Below are 14,899 nucleotides of genomic sequence, written 5' to 3'. Positions count from 1 at the left end.
ATTGTAACAAATGTATGAACAGTCAGCAATAGATGTCAAATGATTTACAGTAATATCAAAAGCCATTGTAAATGCTGGTATCGAGAAACAGTGCAACAATTTTATAAATTGTAATTAGTAAAATATACATTTGCTGTAGGTTTGTATTAACCATTAATCCAAATAGTGCCAACAACATGTCGCCCACTTTGCGTGGCATTCATAGAGTGTTGATACGGACATGCCGCTACATGAGCAGAGAGACCTGCTGCAGACAGAGTGGAGCTAATTAATACAAAATGGTAACTGAGTGTTTTGACTGACAATACGCATTAAGCATCAGGTATATTGCTGTGCATTGTTATGAGATGTAATAAAATTGGTAGTGTAAGGTATTTCATCCAAATTGTCAAATAATCCAGTCTGGCCTTCACCCAATTTAACTCGTATATCTGACTATATTCAATATCCAAATTGTCATGGTCAATCATATCCAATAATGAAAGGTAGAACTGACATCTTTCAATGGTTTTATTCAAAGTGAATCAGCATAAGTTACAGACAGGTATACAATACGTTGAAATGTCATAATTTCAACGGGCAGACATTCTAGGTTCTGCCAGGATCAGAAAGTAACAAGTGACTTATATCTTGACCATTAGCCAATGGAAATGCATCTTCAGAAATAGGATCAGAGAAACAAGACTGACACAAAACCAAATAGGGAACAGGTATTGGTCAGCTAGGTAGGATTGGATTACAACTGAGCTCAACATGATTAGAACACAGACTCTCTGGTGCCTGTTGTATAGGTCCACAGGAATGACATTTTACATAGTGTCATACATAGTCATATATTCAATTCACATAGAATCAGTTTTAACACAGTAGATAAGTACATTGTAGGCACTGTTTAAGTAATTTACAAAGGTGCAAGGTTCAAAGTAATCAATTATTAGTATCAATTTATTTGTCTAAAGATGATCCATCTTTACTGTACAACTGTACAACTGTACAAGCAAAGCTGTACATTGGAATATTGACAAGACCATACTTGGTAATTTACTGTACATTGGAGGGGGTTGTGTTTGGACATTTACAGGGGCCAGTTTCGAATTGCAGTCTCCGGTAGGTGTTTTTTGAGAGTGTTTTTGAAAGTGGGTAGTGATTCACATTCCTTTACAGCTTTGGGTAGGGCGTTCCACATTGATGTGGCATAATTGCGAAACGTGTTTAGTCCCTTGTTTGAGCCGAATCTGGGTTTAACATGATTTGTGGAGCTCCCTCTGGTGTTGTGATCGTGGTATTCACTGACCTTTGGGAAGTATTTTGACATGTACATGGGTACCTTGGTCGTGTAGTGTATCTTGTAGACCAGGCCCATTGCAAGTTGCTGTACTCTGTCGTCTACTCTAAGCCATCCTAGGTTGTCAAAGTGGGCAGGGGTGAGGTGGGTTCTAGGAGTAAGGTCAAGCAGTAGTCTGACCAGTTTGTTTTGAGATGTTTGTAATTTTGTTTTTAGTGCCTTTGAGGTGCTTTGGTACCATGAGGTGCAAGCATAGTCGTAGTACCCTTGAATGAGTGCTCCTGCCAGAGTCTTCAGGGTATTCTTGTTTACGAGTGAGGAGATCCGGTACAAGAATCGAGTTTGTTGGTTGACTTTTTTTATTACATTGGATGCCATTTTGTCACAGGAAAGATTAGCCTCTAGGATGGAACCCAGGTAGGTAATATCTTCTTTCCTTGTGACAATATTGTCACCCACTGTAACTGAGAAGCCGTCGGTCTTGCGGAGTTTGTTATTCACTTTTTCACCACTTTTTCATTCACTTCCACACCACTACAGACTGTCTGAAAGGGTTAACCTTCTGTAGTGTGGTTGTGAAAGGGTTAACCATTTGTCGTGTGGTAGTGAAAGGTTAACCTTGTTTTGTAACAGGGGCCAGTGCTCCCTTACTTTCTCTGGAGCCCAGGATTGGAACAAGCTGCCTATCCCCATCAAGCAGAGCTTGAGCCTCCACAGCTTCAAGAGAAGCGTCAGGAAATGGCTCATGGACAGAATAGAGGAATAGCCCCCTATAGTTTTAATGGGTTTCCAATCAGTTTTTAGTTATTGTGGGGTATAACATTTTAGCTACTGTATAGGTTAGTCTTCTAATGTTTTAAATGTATGTGTTTTGTGTTATTGTCGTGTTTTTGTTGTGGCCTAACAGCCCTGGGACCATGACGGAAATAAGGGTTTTACTCTCTCATGTTATCCTTTGGATCCTTGTTGTGTGTTTTAATCCATCAATAAAATAAAATAAAATCAAAGCAGACCCACAACAATATTGGGATTTTAAAACAATAAAGCCATAAAAGTTCATGTAAAAATACTCAACACGTTTGTTAATGGCATCAAAACCACTCTCAAAGAACACCTAGAGGCAAATCTTTCCTGTGACAAAATGGCATCCAATGTAATAAAAAAAGTCAACCAACAAACTAGATTCTTGTACCGGATCTCCTCTCTGGTAAACAAGAATACCCTGAAGACTCTGGCAGGAGCACTCATTCAAGGGTACTACGACTATGCTTGTACCTCATAGTACCAAAGCACCTGAAAGGCGCTAAAAACAAGATTACAAACATCACAGTATCAGTATCAGTACAGTATCAGTACTAAATACCTATATGTCCCTATGCCATAAATGTCATGTATGTTGTGTATGTCATAAATGTCTATATGAATTGAAAATGGGGGACCCTGATGTTTATGGAGGACCCAAGATACACTATACGACTAAGGTACCCATGTACATGTCAAAATACCTTTATGCATAATAATCATCTGTTCTGTGCGCAACCGAGGGAACATGTAAGCTGTTTATTTTTCTATCTGTCGCCATGGTACAGTGGTACCATTCCCGTTTCGCAAACACTAACACTTTGCAAAAAGCTGGTTCGAATCTCGTTTTTCCCCTTTTATATAATTCATTTATAAAATGAAATGGTGTTCTTCCAACGTGTTTTGGCTAAATACATTATTGTACATGTACTGTATGTCGTTTTAATAATCTATTCCTCCCATGCTGTCCATCTGCGGACCACAAATGACATCACAAATCAGACAAAAGTATCGTTTTATTTTTCAAACGTATTCAAATTATACATCATAACCATGTCACAACAGCAGTTATAATGTGTATATTATCATCAATACGTTAGTTTACCAATAGGTTAAAGTGTTATTAGATAGATAGTTATTCCTTTTTCCAGATATTCTCTCCGGAAAAAATGTGATTCGAACCAGCTTTTTGCAAAGTGTTAGTGTTTGTGCTTGTTTACATCAGGGTGTAATGAAAATATACACATTCACTGCTAATTCGACAGGTCTTAACGGTTTAATTATTTTATTCAGCAACATTGCGTACACAAACTTATTGTTACCAAGAAGCATTACACTAACGCTTTCTTCTGATGAAATGAATGGACAAGAGAGCCGTACGTCGGCCGTCTAATGAAGTTAGATTTGACACGTTTTAATATATACACTTTGACTGCTGAATTGACACGTTTAACTTATTCATTCTTTAATTCAGCAACATTCATTCATGCAGTCTGTAGACATAGGACATTGTAGCATCCTATGAATGAAGTCACCAGCTGTAATCGAACTGAATGTAACTCGAGCTTTGTCCAGCGCGGAGCTCCTCCAATGAATGAACAAAAAGCCGGCGCGTTGGGCCGTTGTCACCAGCTGTATGAGAGCGCCCCCGCTGGTCATTGTTACCGTTAATACGGTGCCCAAGCGGTCCCCAAACAGTGGTTCCAGGACTTTTCCCGGCTTCATCTGTATGCTGTTACTGTACTAACGAATGCCGTTATTGACAATCAATTAATCATAAACGACCCCCCCCCCCCTTTCCTGCATGCATGATGGAACATAATATACCGATCATATGCATTTGCATTTTTTATTGTAGCGTGTATAGGGACGAAATGCCAATGGATTAAGTATAATATGCGGCCCATTACTAGCATTCCAGGAATTATCCTAGACCACTCTAAAACTATACTTATATTCACCACGGCATAAAACGACAATGTATGGATGGAAAAAATATTCCTTTTCCACATCTTGAACGATAGATACCCGATGTCAAATGGGCCATAGTATTGCATATATAGCTATAATATTTAAATAGTTATAGCCCTGCAAACAAGGTGAGCGACTCCCACCGTTTACAGTGATGGCGTCAGCTGCTAAGGATGAGGCTATTGCGTGGCAGTCAATGTGTTAAGAAAACCACACACACTGCTAAAGAATAAACATTTAAATAAATAAACTTTATACGTAGCCTCCACACAATCGCTGCAGTCACAGCCCACAGATTAAACAGGGATAGGTGGAGAATACAAAGTACAACCAACTTTTACAGCACAAAGAAACCTTCTGACGTAGGACTAACGTTCCAAAATGTTAATTTAATTCACGTGTTTCACGTTTCTTCTTGTCCTGCTTTGACAATTGAATCGCGTCCTAACTATTCCCAAGCGCATTTAGCTCCAAACCCCACCCCTATCATTTTCATTGGTTTACATGTCATGACGCCTGGCCTCAAATACACACATTGCGTGTATGCACTGTGTTTTAAAAGCTTTTGAAATCATATGAATTCAACACATACTGTATGCATTTTAAATCATATTAATTCAACACATACTGTATGCACTGTGGTTTAAAAGCTTTTTAAATCATATTATACAACAGGTAGGTCCGACCACGCATTGTGATTGGTCGAGAGCGTTCTAAGCCGTGAGTATATTCATGATACACTCACGGTTAAATCACCATGAATATACCACTGCGCTGGCTTTAGAATGTTGTAGAAAGTTTCAACTGCCATTCATCAAACGGAAACTGTGTCAACATGACCTACTTTGCGGACAATGTTACATTTGATTTAAAGTACAGGTACCCGTTAACTCTTAGAGGGCGCCAGGACCATAGGCGGTTGTGATAGTTACATTTTCCAATCATAATATCATAACGCAGAGGATGAGAGATTCACTTTCTTGCTGCTGGTAAACCATCGCCGTACGAATTGGAAGCGCCGTCCCGTGTCATTCTAACCCTTCCAGAAGCTTTGTGGTGTGGTCTTGAACTTTCCATAAATGTGTCTCCATAAATCCATTTAGTTAGATCCAGCACTGAATGTATCTTGTGATTATTATCAATTTTCGATGACGACAACAACTGTAGCCGTTAACTATTTCCTGGTTGATTCCGGACATGATGTCACACGAATGCCAGGCTGCTCAGCCAATAGACAATTTGTTTTTATTAGTGTGAACGTACACTTTTGTCCAGTGCTTGCCATAAACGAGTAGATAGATAAAGAGGAACTGTCCAAGGTGCTGATGACTTTCTCCGACTTACGTTTGCATTAGACTAATACGTTATTAGTTTGCGTTGCCAAGCTTCTTGAGATAGCCTACTATATATAAAAGCAATAATACACTCGAAGCCGTGGTATGTCATGAATATTGCCATGAATATTGAGAGCTTCGCTCTCGTGCTTGCGGGCGCATCACAGCCGTGGCAATATTCATGACACTCTTCTCGTGTATTATTGCTTAATTAATCCAACACATACTGTATGCACTGTGTTTTAAAAGCTTTTTAAATCATATTAATTCAACACAGACTGTATGCACTGTTTTACAAATCGTTTAAATCATATTAATTCAACACAGACTGTATGCACTGTGTTTTTCTTGGTAAATGAGAGGGGTTTGCTTTCTTCATTGTGTAAGTTGTTTTGATCTGACTGATGGTTTAAAGGTCCTCTGTGAAGGTCTAAAGGCAGGGATTAAAGCAAAAAAAAATCTCCTGACTGAAATTTTTTTCAGGCCAAGTCATATTCTTATTTTAACCTCCACTGTATTTCTTTTTAATAGCGTTGGCGTTTTAAGGGAGCCTACTTGTTTCGGTTTCGTCGATAATCCAATGTACAGTTACCCCCCCACCCCGCCTACCCAACCCTTCCCTCCCCAACCACCTCCAATGTACAGTCCCCCCCCCCCTCCACCCAACCTCCTCCAATGTACAGTTTCTTCGTCAAATGTATATGCTCTCTTTTTTAGACTCTTATTGTATCACAAACAATACTGTGTAAATCTGGTACGTCATAAATGTATAGATGTAGCAGTATTATCTATCTGTATGTCATGTATGTCATATATGTTATGATGAATTGAAAATGGGGGACCCTGATGTAAAGAGGAAAGTCTTTCTCTGGTCTGCAACCCCTTGACAATTGTGTGTATTGAGCTGTACTGTATTGTACCCATTCTGCAATCCGTTATAACAATCAATCAATATTTAACCGATTGCAGAATGGGTACAATACAGTATGGCTCAATACACACAATTGTTAAGGGGATGCAGACCAGAGAAAGACGTTTGTCTTGTTTACATCATCAGGGTCCCCCATTTTCAATTCAGTGACATTTATGACATGCATGACATTGACATCATGACATTTATGGCATAGGGACATACTACAGGTATATAGTACTGTTACATTTGTGACATATACGATATGCAAATATACAGTAATGTTACCCATAGATCCTGACAGAGAGAATATATACGGTGGGGAGGAGACTGTCTACAGATACACCTGTGTGATGTTGCTACGGAGTTAAGCTAATAAACGTATACTCACAACCACAGCAGGGGACTCACATATTGTACTGTGAAGTAACACGACAATGACAAACGTGTTGTTTCTGTTTTTCTTTTTGACATCGTTGCGGCACACGGAACAAGTTAACTCACCACTACAGCCCCCAGTAGCGCTGCCTAGCCAGTCTCTTCAAACGTCCTCTCCTCTCGAAACTTTTTGTTAGGTGGTCCCGCTGATCCTTTTCATCTGAGAACCCCGCGGTGGGTTCTCTTTTTAGTGGCCGGCTTACTCCTTCCATTTAACAGACGCTATTAAGCTAACGTTAGCTAATCGGTATATAGCAGCGAGTGCAAGCAGCGTGGTGGCTGTGACGTTGGTAAACAAGCAGTTGACGCGTGAGGCTGCAAAAAAGGCGACCTGTCTCTCGAGTCGCTGAGTGATGATGACTGCTTGGCGCGATAGGAAAAAAAAGCCCTTTTCCATATTTGGTGCCTCTGATTGGCTCAATTTTGTTTCAATCTGTATGCATCTACAAATCATGCAAATACTTCCGTCAGACTGCGAATCAAATGGACGGATCTCCCCAATCAAATTGACGGAAATCCGTCTGGAGACGGAATGCTTTAATGCATGTCTAAAGGTCCTCTATGAAGGTTTAAAGGTCCTCTGTGAAGGACTAAAGGTTGTCTGTGAAGGTCTAAAGGTCCTCTGTGAAAGACTAAAGGTCCTCTGCAAAGGTCTAAAGGTCCTCTGTGAAGGTTTAAAGGTCCTGTGCGAAGGTCTAAAGGTCGTCTGTGAAGGTCTACAGGTCCTCTGTGAAGGTCTAAAGGTCCTCTGTGAAGGTTTAAAGGTCCTCTGTGAAGGTCTAAAGGTCCTCTGTGAAGGTTTAAAGGTCGTCTGTGAAGGCCTAAAGGTCGTCTGCTGGGGACTGGAAAGCAGGCAGCACAGCGTCTCTGGGGTCACTTCAGGTAACATAACTAAACCCTGAATCTACCATTGTGTTCAGCCTGTGGGCTTCCTCTGACTCTCTAGGAATGTGTGAGTGGGAGAGTGGTGTGTGTGTGTGTGTGTGTGTGTGTGTGTGTGTGTGTGTGTGTGTGTGTGTGTGTGTGTGTGTGTGTGTGTGTGTGTGTGTGTGTGTGTGTGTGTGTGTGTGTGTGTGTGTGTGTGTGTGTGTGTGTGTGTGTGTGTGTAATATATGTGAGTGTGTGTGTGTGTGTGTGTGTGTGTGTGTCCCAGGAAGTGTTTACAGTCTCTGTTATGTTTCCTGTCAGGCTTTTGTTGGAAGTAGCTACAGGAAGGTAGCAGTCAGTCTGGAAGTACAGGAAGTGGAACAGGTACAACACGCATTCTAGTAATAGCACACACACCCACACGCACACCAGCTAGCCTGAGGGACATAAGGTTTAATGGGACCAGAGAAGAGACAGATTAATTAGAGGACAACTCAAAATATTCCTCACTAGTAGATCACATTATTATGACTTCATCATATGTCTTATCCCTTAGCCCCAAACACACACACACACACACACACACACACACACACACACACACACATGGACATAAACCACACACGGTACCTCAGGCAGTCTTTTCAGGATGCTGAACTTCAGTTCTTCATTAGAGTCACTATTGTCTAAATCTGAAGTAAGAAAGAGGATACAAATTACTCTTAGGAAACAGTGTGTGTGTGTGTGTGTGTGTGTTAGTGTGTGTGTGTGTGTGTGTGTGTGTGTTGGAGTGCACCGCTGTAAAGAAAGGGTGTGCTGCATTTAGACAAAAGAGAGCAACATGGCATGATAATTGTTTAATGTCAATTATCTTGTTTTCATGATCGTGGGAAGACAACATTTATTGAAATTGAAACTTGATTAATCGCCTACTGTAGCTGTAATACACACGCACACTCGCAGAGGACCTGACATGGTCAATACAATACAGACACTGTGGTAAAAAAGGCAAAGCAGCGCCTCTACCACCTGAGACAAGGACATTTAAGGTAGCAGGGAAGATACTCCAATCCTTCTAGTCTGGGGCTGTGGAGAGCATCCTGACTGGGAACATCACTGCCTGGTTTGGCAACTGCACTGCCCAGGACAGGAAGGCTCTACAGAGAGTGGTGCGCTCAGCAGAGCGTGCTACGGGTATTGCACTACCACCCCTGCAGGACTTGTACACCAGGAGGTGCAGATCCAGAGGCTGCAGAATAATGAAGGACCCTCACCAACCCAACAATAGCCTGCTCAATAGGGATGGGTACCTTTCACATTTGAACCGATACGGTACCGGTACCTGTGAATCGAAACCGGTACCCAACGGTACCTTTTTTCGGTACTTTAGTCTCAAGAAATTTTATTTACCTACCTCAGTCGTAAAAAAAAAATCAAAACTTCAAATAACTACAATTTTGACCGTTTTCGGCTTGCCATTGCTCCGACTGCTTTGTTGTTGAATCAAGTCAAATCCTAGGTAAGCATATATTGTGCGTGTGAACGTTGACACGAAAAAAAAAAGAAAAAAAAATGTAAAATGTAAAAAAAAAAAAAAAAACATCTGTATCTCACTTGAATCAATACTCGGTAGTACCGACGTGTTTCGGTTCGGTACCCATCCCTACTGCTCAAGCTGTTCAAGTCAGGCAAGCGCCTCCGCATACATGTAGCAAGAACAGAGAGACTCCGACTCAGCTTCTTCCCCCAGGCCATCAGAACACTCAACACTGATCTCCCCACCCACCCACCCACCCACCCACCCACACACAACATCCTCACTTGCACTCTCTCACACACAAATACACTACAAATACAAATACAAAACACAACTGTAAATTTGTATATTATTGTATATAGTACCTTTATATATTAACCTGTTAAGCTGTTGTGCTGTTTTTATCATAAATCTATCAATACAGACCGTATTAATTAATGTTGTGTTTCTTTTTCAAATGTAGCCAAGAGTAAAGACCTTAACCCTATCAAAACAGCAGTCAAAGTGTATATTTTCAGCACTACGTTTGTTTACCGATGTTTTTAACACTTTGATCGCCATGGTTAAATTCATAATTTACCATCCCTCGCCATCTCTATTTGTCTATGGAGAAGTTCCCCTTCTTTGCAGGGCTATAACCTTTTAAATTGTATTGCTAAATTGACATTATTATGGCCCATTCAATGTCCTATATCTATTGTTCAGGGTGTAGCAACGTTATACTTTTTCATTCACATATTCATACTAAAATACGGTCTAAAGTATAAGTATGTTTTTATCGTTTTCTGCAGCTTTCTCCAGAACTTGATTTATAGCCCTAAATGCATTATATTGATGATCAAATACAGTTTGGTAGGAATCTGTGCGAGATAAAAAATGTCAACTGGATGTGCTTCTAGGAGTTACTACGTATGATCTGATGTTGACCGGATGGGCGGGGGGACGTTTATAATTCCGTGGGCAACGTTATATCATTCATCTAGTGTGGGTGATATGATCATCAGAGCAGTTAGTAAAGAACACGTTGGAAAATAACGCTGGATCTTACCATATCTTCCTCACGCCGTTGGGCGATGAGCGTGGAGCAGAGATATTCCTATTATGGGATGTATAAATACCCGATCCATTTCCAGGTTGTATAATAGTATATACGTCCAAATCATGTTGTTTGTCGAGTTATTTGCACCGATCGGTGTTCACTGTGTCAAGATGGAGTCCTGCTAATGATAGCGAGTGCCCGGACGAAATATGGGTGAGCACCACTTCATCCACATGACTTCCTGTTGGGCGATCTGCCGATCGGCCACCAGATGGCGCTCTTGAACCGTTAGAGAGTTGAGTGGAGCTCAGCAGTATATCTCAGGTCGCCGGGGGAGAAATATGATTTCGATCACAGATTTTTGAAATATTGATATCAAAGACGTGTTACGGCGTCTTCGGCAGAATGAGCATGGCGGGGAATGACGAGTTTCGGCGTTTCCGGCGATTAAAGTGTTAAGATTTACCGAAAATAAGAATTTATCTGAAGAATGCTAATTCTATCTCTATTTTATCGGAAACCCGAGAGGAAATGACTAAATCCAGATTTAACACTGCCATTGGAAAGAGGAGCTTTGTCCCCATCCATATGTATGATTTGGCCATAATAAGATCAAGTTCAAGGTCAAATATGAATTTATAATTAAAATGGATTATAATTTATTACTGTATCTACAAATCCTTCTGTTTAATCATCTTCCCTTTATTAACACATTGAGTGCCATGCCCCTTCCGGGAAGTGACCCCTTCCTTGCCGTCCATTAACCCCATGTAAACATAGTTGTAGTTTGTAGAACTAAACCTATATTTTATAGTATAGCTATGGGTCTAATAACGCCATCGAGTCTCAATGAGCTGCTTCTGGTCAACGTGCAAAAAACAGATTCTTTTTTCATCCGTACATTTCCGTTTTATACCGTTTTGAATATGAATATAGTTTGGTTGCTTCTGAGTAATTGCAGGGAAAATACTTGAAAACAGCGTTTTTGTGTAATTCAATAAACACGTTGTAATTTTTCGCCTGATTATCGGATCTTCCTGAAATCAACGCTAGATCATTATTATTATCCTTCCTCGTGCACGCATGCAATGTGGTTTAGACCGGCGCGCCCCCTACCCCCCCTCCTGCAACCCAACGGCAAACAGCCATACACATAAAACACATAATAGCTTCAATCGCGGTAGAAATAAATATCAGATCAACGCAAGCTTTCATATATAGTGTCCTTACCTGGTCTCTGAAGTAATGCAAAAAAAATAATCCAATTATCTCATCGCCATTCTAGTTAGCCACAGCAATCCTGTCTCCAACGTTGTTGGGCATTGCACTTCAATGGGCGGGCGGGGTCAGTAGTCCAAACCATCCCTACAAGCATGTGTTTTGCCGGAGTGTTTAGGACCCACCCCCACGCCGCAGCTCGGTAGAGAAAAGAAACTAACCCGTTTCTAACGGGGTGCAATAATGGCCGAAGGCATTAGAGGGCGGTATAAGACTGTCTGCCAGCTCAGACACACTCAGAACAGTATGCACAAGGTGCCCCGCTGAATTATGAATGGCAATAGCGAATAAAATAAATACAGTGAGAAAAACGTAGATCTACGTTTCCGGCACTCAACGATCGGGCGACAGGAACGTAGATCTACGTGAACGGCACCGGAAGTGTTAATTTGCTTAGATTTTCCTAGATACCAAGAACATGCAAATTTACCTTGTAGAAGTGGAGCAATCTTCCATTTACTTGAAAATAGGGCTACAGCTTAACAGGTTTGATTTCCACGTTGTACCTATGTCTGTTCTTTGTGATACTTTATGTCATGTTTGTGCCACAATGGAAACAAGTCAATCCGTTGTCTACAAGTGACAACCGAGGTAGCTCAAGGAGGATTTAGCGGCAAAAAGATAGTTATCAGTGAGCCAAGATTTTATTCTGGAGAATTCCTCACTAAGAGTTGCTTGTAATATGTCTACATCCTTGCCGGAGGCTAGGGTGGCAGAATCATCTATTCTACATACAAAAACAAGTTGATGTTACAGGCAGCTTGAAGATCATTTATATAAATAAAAAATAGCAAAGGACCCAGAACACTCCCTTGTGGAATGCTGCAAGTTACTGGGGAGGCAGAAGAAAGATGGCCATGGATGTCTATCTTTTGGTCTCTATCTGAGAGATAGGATATGACCCATTTTAGACTGGATGTAAATTGTAAATGTACTGCTACCAAGGGCAGTTAAAATGTGCTTGTTAAAAAGCTAATTATGATGGACGGTATCAAATGCCTTCTGGAGGTCAATTAAAATCATGTCACAAAGCTTGCCAACTTCCATTTCTGATAGAATAAAATCTGTTAAAAAGAGCAGGCAAGAATTGGTGGAATGAGACTTCCTAAAACCAGATTGAAATTTGTACAGTAACTTCGAATTACTGAGGTCTTCTAAGGTAACTACTAAGGCTGTAGTTAGACATACCTGGCAAGATAAGCAATACCAGTGCAATATGTCAAAATGCAACCATTTGATTTCACCCCCACTCGCACAAGTGCCAAATATGTCAAATATGAACTGCACTTCCCAGAACAAAAGCTTACATATGTGACCATTGTGCTTGCCGTCCAGAGCCCCAAAACAATGTGGCTGTGGCTAAATACAATGAGATTATCACTTGATCAGTGGCATAAAATGTTCTTAAAATTACCATAATATCGTTTATCGCAATTATTTCTGGGACAATATATCGTCCAACAAAACGAGTTATTGTGATAGGCCTACATGTGGGTGTGATTGTGTCTGTGTTCCATCAGACCTAGCTGATTAACACTTTCAGTGCCAACAACGGGAAATCTCGTTAGTTCATGCCAACCGTTGAGTGCCAACGACGAGAAATCTCGTAGTTTAATCGTTATTTTTTTTATTAGCGATTTCCATTCATATTTCATCAATATAGCCTCACGTTACCAGTGGGGATCTGTCTGAGCTCGAACAGGGAAAATACCGCCCCCTATCGTCTCTCCGGATGGTACTGCACCCCATTGGATTGGATTGAATGAAACGCATGGGGAAAAAAGAGTCCAGATTCCACATTTTACTTGTCAGGAAAGTAACCGGAGACGATCCCAGTCATTGCCCACCATCAGAACAGCGTGGAATATGTCTGTTGACCACCCAGCGTTGGATCAAAAAACGCGATCGATATTTGGAATGGCGATCAGGAATTGGAATAATTTGGAGAACATCTGATCTGATGTAAGGAATCTATTTGACCAGTATTGGGATAATCAGAGCTGTTTTCACCTATATATCAACGTGTGTGTGGCTGTGAGTGTGTGTAGCTGATCAGGAAATAAGAGAATGGATTTTTCAGCCCGCTTCTATAGCGTGCATAAGTACATATACTATCGATAATCTAGCGTATTTTTGAAAACTATTCATAATTAGGCCGAAAAATTACAACGTGTTTTGTGTATTACAGTAAAGCGTGATTCCTGCAGAATAATTTTTTTTCTTTCTGAAAGTTTCAAAAAACGAGTGTTTTTCAAAATGGTATAAAACAGAAATGAACCGATTGAAAAACAATCCGTTTCGACAATGTTGACTGCAAACAAGTCATTGATAAGCGACGGTCGTATTAGACACATAGCCATAATTTAAGATATAGTTTATGCGTTCACAAATGTGAGAGCTCTGTCATTGAATAGAGCGGTGGTTAACAGGGTTAATAGGACTGGCACGGCTGGCACGGAAAGTGTTAAGAATATACATGTCCAGATGATCTACCCCAAGTAAGCTAAATAAGTCAATAAATAAACGCTTTACTATTCAGAGTTCAAAGTAGCAAACATCCTTCCTTCCTCTCATTCTTTCTTCTCCCAATATGTGTGTGTGTGTGTGTGTGTGTGTGTGTGTGTGTGTGTGTGTGTGTGTGTGTGTGTGTGTGTGTGTGTGTGTGTGTGTACACACCTGTCAGGAGGCGGGACAGGAAGGTGTCAGTGAGCTGCAGCAGGCCGTGGTCGATGTACTGGAGGAAGACGTGACGAGGAAGACAACGAACACCCAACACTGATAACAGAGTGTGATAACCTAGAGAGAGAGGGAGACAGAGAGAGAGAGACAGAGAGACAGACACACATAGAGAGACAGAGAGAGACACATAGAGAGGGAGAGAGAGAGAGAGAGAGAGAGAGAGACGTTATTCCTCTTCATTTCACCCATCCTAAATATTCAGGAGCAGTGGGTCACAGTCCAGCGCCCGGTGACCAACTCCAGTTGGCCGTGTCAGGAGTATGTACCTAGCGTGTCAGTATGTACCTAGCGTGTCAGTATGTACCTAGCGTGTCAGTATGTACCTAGCGTGTCATGAGTATGTACCTAGCGTGTCAGTATGTACCTAGCGTGTCAGTATGTACCTAGCGTGTCAGTATGTACCTAGCGTGTCAGTATGTACCTAGCGTGTCAGGAGTATGTACCTAGCGTGTCAGGAGTATGTACCTAGCGTGTCAGGAGTATGTACCTAGCGTGTCAGGAGTATGTACCTAGCGTGTCAGTATGTACCTAGCGTGTCAGGAGTATGTACCTAGCGTGTCAGTATGTACCTAGCGTGTTAGTATGTACCTAGCGTGTCAGTATGTACCTAGCATGTCAGTATGTACCTAGCGTGTCAGGAGTATATACCTAGCGTGTCAGTAGTATGTACCTAGCGTGTCAGGAGTATGTACCTAGCGTG

General features: G+C 41.1%; 1 protein-coding gene across 1 annotated transcript in view; it reads right to left on the bottom strand.

The window, feature by feature from the left end:
- Positions 1 to 14,899, bottom strand: part of gsap (gamma-secretase activating protein) — a 125,314-nt gene that overhangs the window by 4,999 nt on the left and 105,416 nt on the right. The window contains exons 29-30 of the mRNA XM_084330985.1: positions 14,137 to 14,256; positions 8,237 to 8,298 (exon numbers count right to left, since the gene is read on the bottom strand). Of these exons, the coding sequence (XP_084187111.1) occupies positions 8,237 to 8,298; positions 14,137 to 14,256 (182 nt within the window). The remainder of the gene's footprint in view (positions 1 to 8,236; positions 8,299 to 14,136; positions 14,257 to 14,899) is intronic.

Source organism: Notolepis coatsorum (assembly GCF_963971535.1).
Source record: "Notolepis coatsorum genome assembly, chromosome: 15".
Lineage (NCBI taxonomy): Eukaryota > Metazoa > Chordata > Actinopteri > Aulopiformes > Paralepididae > Notolepis > Notolepis coatsorum.
Note: the sequence above shows the minus strand (reverse complement) of the source record. Positions and strands in the feature narration are given on the sequence as shown.